Source organism: Gracilinanus agilis, chromosome 5 (assembly GCF_016433145.1).
Source record: "Gracilinanus agilis isolate LMUSP501 chromosome 5, AgileGrace, whole genome shotgun sequence".
NCBI lineage: Eukaryota > Metazoa > Chordata > Mammalia > Didelphimorphia > Didelphidae > Gracilinanus > Gracilinanus agilis.
In genome coordinates, this window is record NC_058134.1 from 159,536,993 (window position 1) to 159,545,105 (window position 8,113).

The 8,113-nt window shown below is 32.7% G+C and overlaps 1 protein-coding gene across 1 annotated transcript in view; it reads left to right on the forward strand.

Annotated features, from left to right (window-relative positions):
• GNAI1 (G protein subunit alpha i1) overlaps window positions 1-7,681 on the forward strand; it is an 82,663-nt gene extending 74,982 nt beyond the window's left edge. The window contains exons 6-8 of the mRNA XM_044679561.1: window positions 1,504-1,633; window positions 2,592-2,745; window positions 5,595-7,681. Coding sequence (XP_044535496.1) covers window positions 1,504-1,633; window positions 2,592-2,745; window positions 5,595-5,785 — 475 coding nt within the window. The 3' untranslated portion in view covers window positions 5,786-7,681. The remainder of the gene's footprint in view (window positions 1-1,503; window positions 1,634-2,591; window positions 2,746-5,594) is intronic.
• The last annotated feature ends 432 nt before the right edge of the window (window positions 7,682-8,113 follow it).

Genomic DNA, 8,113 nt, shown 5'->3' on the forward strand with positions numbered 1-8,113 from the left:
TCATTACATCTAATTACCAACTGATTACCAACGTGAGACTCTTAATAAAGTATAGAATTATTTTACATTGTACATTTAAATACTATACATATGCTAATTGGTAGATTCAAATTTTAACTTGTCAACAATGTAAATCTTTTATTGCTAGATGTTTTAATGCCTATTGGTATTCTATTTTAAGCCACTGTTATTCAATTACTAAAGTAAATCTTTTTTGAAATTGTTTGGATTCCAAAAAATGTTTATTGCTTTTTTTTCTTTGGGAATTGAGCAAATGGTGAATATACATTTGGTTTTTTGCCTGTCTGATCTAATCAGAGGCAACCAGGTAGAAAAGTGGATAGAACAGTGGGCCTGAAGTAAGAAAGACCCTAGCTCAAATTCATCTTTAGATACATACTTAGATATGACCTTCAACAATTAACTTAATCTCTACTCCAGTTTCCTCCTAATGGGGGTAAAAACAGCACCTACATCCCAGGGTTGTTGTGAGGATAAAAATGAGATAAGATAATATTTGTAAAGCATTCTGCACACCTCAAAGTACTGTATAGATACTATCTTTTTTAGAGTTACCATTTATTTTTGGTAATGTTGTTGTTGTTGTCATCTGTTTTATGTTTCATCTCATCTTTTTCTGTTTTATATAAATAATGGAATAATATTATTACTTTGACATGGCATCCTGGCTTCTCCATTTGTTGCTAGCAAAATCATTTGACCTCCAAAGGTTTTCTTTTTAAAAAATGTCCACAAAAGTTAATGGGAATGCCAGCCAGTAATCAATTGATCAAAAGATATAATGAGGCAATTTTCAGAGGAAAAAAATCAAAACTATCAATTGTCACATAAAAAAAACTTATGTAAATCCCTTTTGATTTTAAAAAAGCAAAATAAAAGAACACTGAGATATAATCTTTTCAAAAAGGTGTGAGTGATATCATTTGAAATACTACCAAAAGAGGCCTGACCTTTTTCTGATTGTCTACCACCTGCGTCTCCTAATTGACGGTGTAAACTTTGTCAGGTCTTTGTCATTCTGTTTTTTAAATACAATATTTCGCACCCCCTCCAAAGCTTTTGGAATTGTGAATAGTTTATACTGACTTCATCTCTATATTTTCATGTTCTTTTCTAAATATTTTGATTTTTTTTTTGAGATTTGTCTGCCAAGTTAGTTTATGAGCTCTTCTTGAACACGGATTGTCTGCCTTGTTTATTTTATGACAGTACTGTGCCATTAGCAGGAATTCACTAATTTTTAACTGAGTATGTTTAATTTTTTAAGAAGATTTTTTTGAAAGGAGTTATGTATTTTTGTACTCCTCAATCCTTCCTCTCCTTCATGTTATAATTTCAATGTTTTGAAAAAATCAAAATGTTTCCCCATATTTTTCCCTTCATGTCCTTATCAGGATGCCTCGTGGCTATTTTGTTGACAGCTTAGTATTCCAAAGTGACGAATATTTTGAAACCATATCAACAAATTTTTTCCTCATATAGAATGTTTGATGTGGGAGGACAAAGATCTGAAAGGAAGAAATGGATCCATTGCTTCGAAGGAGTAACTGCTATCATATTTTGTGTAGCACTTAGTGACTATGACCTAGTTCTGGCTGAAGATGAAGAAATGGCAAGTATAATCATTTTTTGAAGAGCTGACTATCAAAGCAAATAGTATTGTGGTTTTACCCAGTATTGTTCCCAAATTTTTATTTTGTTTTGTTTTGTTCTGATCAACTACTGAAAGGTCAATATTAAGAGGTCTTTTGGGATGATCTTCAAAAGTCTTTTAAAAGATCTTCTGGAGAAGGAAGGATGGTTAGATCTCATAATTTTAACAAGTTAAACCTTTCCAGTGATCTAACATGAGTGATGAGTTCCTGCATGCCAGATAGATCCATAGTTCCTACCAGCAAAAGAAAGTGTAGTTTCTTCTTCCCCACCTCCCACTCCCTAACTTGAAGGGGGTGGGGCATAAGAATAGAGTTGCATTCATATCTATCAGCCATATATAACCAGACTTGTGGTACAGAAGATGACAGTGAATTAAGATGAGCCTCTCATAAAGTAAAAATTGTATTTCTCAACCTGTTACTTATAGTATTATAGCAATCAGTCTATGATGGCAATATATTGTTACATGTTATCTATACATTTTCATTGTTTATATTTAAATAAGATGGGGAAAATGCACATTCCCTCTGAAGTGGCTACATAGGCTTTTTTGGGTGGAAAAATTATGAATTTCAGGAAGAAGTAAAGAACAGAGGGGCAGTGAATTTTTTTCAGTGCTACATGGGGCACTACAGAGCTACCTTATATATAGACTATAGATGTTAAAAATGTTTTATTATATATTTAACTTATGAAACCCTAATTTTCTTAAATATGTTATATTTCATGTAAAACATAGCTTAAGCATTTTCAATTCATTTTCATGTCAGGTTACTAATAAGAAGAAGGTAGTTTAGAGTAGGACATAATTTATCTTTGCAAGAATTAACTAAGCACTACTTCACTAGAGAACTACATTCATGGAGTTATTGTTGCTCTTGATACAATGACAATTATTATTTTTTTAATATTAGAATCGGATGCATGAAAGTATGAAGTTGTTTGACAGCATCTGCAACAACAAATGGTTTACAGATACATCTATTATTCTTTTTCTAAACAAGAAGGATCTTTTTGAAGAAAAAATTAAAAGGAGTCCTCTCACTATCTGCTACCCTGAATATGCAGGTATTTTGCTTTCTTTGGAATTTCTGTCAAATCAATTAGTCTTTATATATAACTGATATCTTCTGTTGATATTTATACTTTTTAAATAATATATTACCTAGAATTTTAAACAGTAAATAAAAGGAGGCAGTTTATCTGAGTAAAACATCAATTATTAATAGAGGCATGCAATTTATTAATATAGGACAGGTGAATCATGCATGGCTTTATGTGGAAAGACCAGTCTTACCAAGTTGTAGCTTCTTTCTAATTGGTCTGATAGTACATCATTTGGATATCCTCTGGAAGTTCTGATTAGTGAATATTTTAATGAAGAGGTTATCTTAGAGATCTCAGTCCCACCCCCACCCCACCCCCAAATCCCCCAGTACTTCATTATTAGGGAAGGGAAAGAATACTCTCCAGGTGGGTGAATCCCTACAACTTCACTAAGCTAAAGAAATGTGGCTGACCAGTGCCCTTCTCTGCTACTTTAAGAAATGGATTTTCAGCTAGCTTATGAAACCCAGCTTCCTCTAGCAATTTTGGCTAGAAAAAGATAAATTCTCTCAATCACGTTTCCAATAACTGTTCTCGCTATTGTGGACCATGTCACCAGAAATCTAGATGAGATGCCTAACAAGGACAAAAGGGCATGAGCTTTCAAAGCCTTTGGGAAGGCTAGATTATTTTTTTCATGAATAAAGTAGAGAGATTTTATCCTACCTTAACAAAAGGCAAGAGTTTCTGCCCAGTTAAATGTCTTGGAACTGAGTAGTGATTGATTTATCACCCACTCAGTTAAAATCTTGAGAAATTGCCTGACCCTCAGAGACTGGAGTTTGAAGGAATAAATGGATTCATGGAAATAGTGTTAATAAATAATATAATCCAACATAAAATTTCCTCAATCTGATATTGTTGTTGTAAGAACTCTACTTTTACTCTAATTACAGACAACTATTTTGTATTGGAAGAAAGTTCATGTTGCCTTATGGATTAAAACTCATAAGATAGCTTGTAAATGGGGAAAACCTGGATTCAGGTGTATAGTAGGACCTTGTTTTACACAGACTCAACACACAACACACATGAATTCAAGCATATATAACTGGCAACTGAAAAACATAAAGACAGAAATAAATAAAATAGAAAATTTTAATTACACACTAAATCCAACATTTTTGTAAGAGGTATAAAATCTCACAGCATTTCACCCAGTTATGCTCATTCTCACTCTGAGAAGCATTAGTGAGAGTCATTACATTGTGTTACACCAAACATTAGCTCCCACATGAGTCCTTGTCCCAAATTCTAAGTTCTCACTTGTAACAAGTCATGTTCCTTTCAGAGCAGTACTTCTCTTTGTTTTATTAATGCTTTTTATTCATTAATAATGACCCCAAAGCACAAGAGTAGTGATGCTGGTAGGTTTGATAAGCCTAGGAAAAGTCTTAAAGTGCCTAGGGATGTTTGAATAAGAAATACTCATTAAATAACGGGGTTTGCTATTATGTATGATTTTTACCTTACACAAAATTCTTTGAACATATTGTTTGGATAACATGATGTCCCACTGTACATTCTGATGCCAGGTTGTGTAGCCCCAAGCTAGTTAGTCTCTCAACCAGGGCTGACTTATTGCATGATACTTGGGGATTTGCATTGGAGGAAGTTGGCCATCTTCATTATTTTATCCATTATTTTGCATACTTTTGGGGTTTTTGAGGACTAGAACTATGATTTCATCCCTGTAGGTCACCCCAGAGAAAAGAAATTTCCTCTACCAATGCAGATATATCACCTCTTATAAATGTCAACTCAGAACACTGATTGAGAGGCTGGCTTGGGGATATACAATAGCCAGCCAGTAGCATGTTCTTCATTCTAGATCTTTACTGTTCCTTCTATATCAGGAGAGTATTTAAAAAAGCAAAGAACTCACTTAAAGTCAGAGGGGGAAAAAAGTCATTTTGAAATGTGAATTCCCCTGGGAATTAGGGGTAGCTTCATGGAAAAGTTGCTATTTTAAGCCTTTAAAAGGCAAAAGTTACATAAAATTTGAATAGGCAGTAAGTAAGGTACAGAGAAAGTATTAGATACATACAACAGATACTGAGTAGTTGAAACATATAACACGTTGGGGCATAGTAAAAGAGAGGTCTAGAAGGCAGGCAAGTTAAATTGTGTAAAGAATTTCCCATTTTATGTTTTTAATTAATAAAGCATATTTAATGTCACTTATTAGGAATATAGACCACACTGGTATTGTCCTTTTCATAGAAAACTTTTGCATTCTTACTAGTACTATAATTTTGTTTTAGACTCCTCTTCTGTTTTCCCTCAATACCAACTTACTTGGTGATCTCATCAGCTCCCATGAGTTCAGTGACAAACTCCATGCAGACAATTACTTTTCTCTAGTTTCTTGCCTGAGCTACAGTCTCATATCACCAGCTATCTTTTAGACATCTCAATTTTGACATTTTTATAGGTATCTCAAACTTAATCTGTTAAAACTGGAACTCATCATTCCCCCCTCTTTTTTCTTCCCAATTTCTGTTGCTTCTGAGAGCTTCCACTCTTCTGCCAATCATGCTTATAGTCACGGTCATCCTTAACCCCTCATATACCACAGATATCCGATCCATTGCGAAACACTGTCGTTTCTACCTTCAGAACATGTCTAGAATATATGCCTTCCTCTCTACTCTCACAGACACCACTCTGATCTCAGATTCTTTGCTCAATTTCTCTACCCTGACAATTTTTATCCTGGGTTTTAGTTTTATTTAGCAGTACACAGTACACTTTTTTACAAACTTAAAATTTATTTAATTTTATGGTTTATTCTTTTTTTCCTATTTCAGGTTCAAACACATACGAAGAAGCAGCAGCCTATATTCAATGTCAGTTTGAAGACCTCAACAAAAGAAAAGACACAAAGGAAATATATACCCACTTCACATGTGCCACAGATACGAAGAATGTGCAGTTTGTGTTTGATGCCGTAACAGATGTCATCATAAAAAATAATCTAAAGGATTGTGGCCTCTTCTAAGATTTTTAAGTTGAATGGTAAATCAAGTTTCTTAAGCCAAATGTAATTAAATTTGAATCTGTATACACAGGAGCCTCACTATAGAATGACCAGCTGTAGCATGAAATTCACAAAGGCAGGTCCATCCGAGATCTCGATTGAAGATTGTTCCCCAAACCCCCACCCTTGGAAATGTCAGAAGGACCTTACTGTACCACTGTTAAAGCCTGTAACGCAATCCTCAAGCATGGATCCCAGAGAAAAGTTATAGCGAGGCTCCAGTGTATGATGTTTGCATATTTGCAAATATGGAAATTATTCTGTGCATACCTATATTTATAAGTTTAATTATTGATCTTTAGGTTTGAGGAATGGCTTCACAAAAATTCTAGCCTGATGGTTTTCAAGGTGAAAAATATAAAGTGACTTGTGCTGAATGATAGACCAGTACTGTATTTGCCAGTTTTAAACAGCTTTATTTATGTTTGTCTTGTAAATTTTAAAGTACAGTAATATTAAGAAACATTGAAAAACTACCTTGATTGTATGTATACTTGTAATTGTAGGAATGTTATTTGTACAAACATTGAACAAAATATTTTAATAACTTGGTTTGTCCTCTAAATTTGTTGTTTATTGAAATGCTCTTAAAAGAGGATAAATATACTTGCCTTTGGATTGATTATTTAAACAAATCTTGTACATTTTAGTTTATTTTTCTTTTTTAAAGGTGCATGCTCCCTTATTCTCTATTAAGTTTCAGTTGCAAAACTAAGAAGTATTTCCAATTTTTGATATGTTGTAGACAGCCTCACATTTAGAGCTATATCTAATTTTTAGTCATCTAACTTAAGTTTTCACTTTAAAATTTACTATGTGATTGGTATATGTGCATTACCTTAATGGTGGTGCCAAGATTAATTTTTATACGTTTTAAATGAATAAGCTTTTATTTATAAGTAAGTTGAGATGGATGTTGAGAGCATTTTTGTGGGCTAAAATGTGAGCGTAATAAATTTAGAGACATTCATTTGTGTATTTCCTTTGGGAAACTCTTTGTACCTAGCATACATGATAGTTTGAATAGTCTACTACTGATTCAGCACAAGCTTTAAGTTTAGCTATATGACTAGATTCAAATTTTATTATCCTGCTATGCTGAAATTGCCCTCTCTTCTTCTATGGTATTCATATTGCCTTCAAGTGTCTTAGGTCTATTTTATTTCATTTATTAAAATGTTCCATTTCTTTTTAAAATGAGTAATTAAGTTTTCAAAGAATTAACTACTAAAGCTTATTAGAAGTAAATAATAGTCTATACTCATAAGTGTTACATATCACTGACATGTTGCACTTTGATAAAACTATTACTTTCCTATTACTTGGGCTTGTCTCCCTGTGTGTACCTCTTTAAGCCATTTTCAGTAAAACTACAAAGAGGTTAATGCTCATCCCAGGAAAAAAAAATGTCGTTTTAGTCTTTTGCTTATAAGCAGATTTCATGGTGTTTAGCTCATATTTGATTTTACCCTGCCAGTTAGCATCCATCAGTTTGTGTGTCTGTGTTCTTTAAAGTACTTACATTTGACTTTGCATTAATGTCAGTCTCAAATAAGAGCTTTTACAAGAAATTGGAAGTTATCCAAATTTTCTAACTTTGTTGGTCTGAATTCTTTATGTGCCTTTTCTGAAAAATATGTTTTTCATTCAATTTATTGATGGAAGAACTGCTACATCCACAGTATGAAGATAAGAATAAAATGAAATTGTATAAATTTTCCTCATAAAAATTATGATTGGAGGAAAAAAAAGGAATACACATTGGTAAGCCATCATTAATGAGGACCTGAACTTTATTCTGTGTAATTCTATATGTTACTAATAAAGCCTAATAAATTTAAGATTTTTAAAATTTTACAATCCAGTTTGTTGATTCCATGTATTATTTAGAATTCTTAATATACTGCAGTCCAGCAGGTGTTTTTAATAATAGTAATTAGTCATAGTAAAAGTAAAAATAGTAAACGCTATTTTTCCTAATTTTTTCCTTTGATTTACTATAAAATTGGTTCAGCCCTCTCACAATTTGTTCATCACTTACACCTATAGTTTGCTTCCTGTTTTTTTTTTCATGCAGAGTACCAGAAATTTATTATAGCTTACATTTCCCTAAGAAATATTATGTCTTACAAAAGTCTTAATTTCCCCAAATGAAATTAATTTAGTTCAGCCAGCTCTTTTACATGGAAGAGTCTCATTATGGAACAAAATATAACTTTTATAAACTTCATATTAAACCTTCATATCAATGTCATTTGCTGAAGAAATAACCTATGAATTTCCTAAATG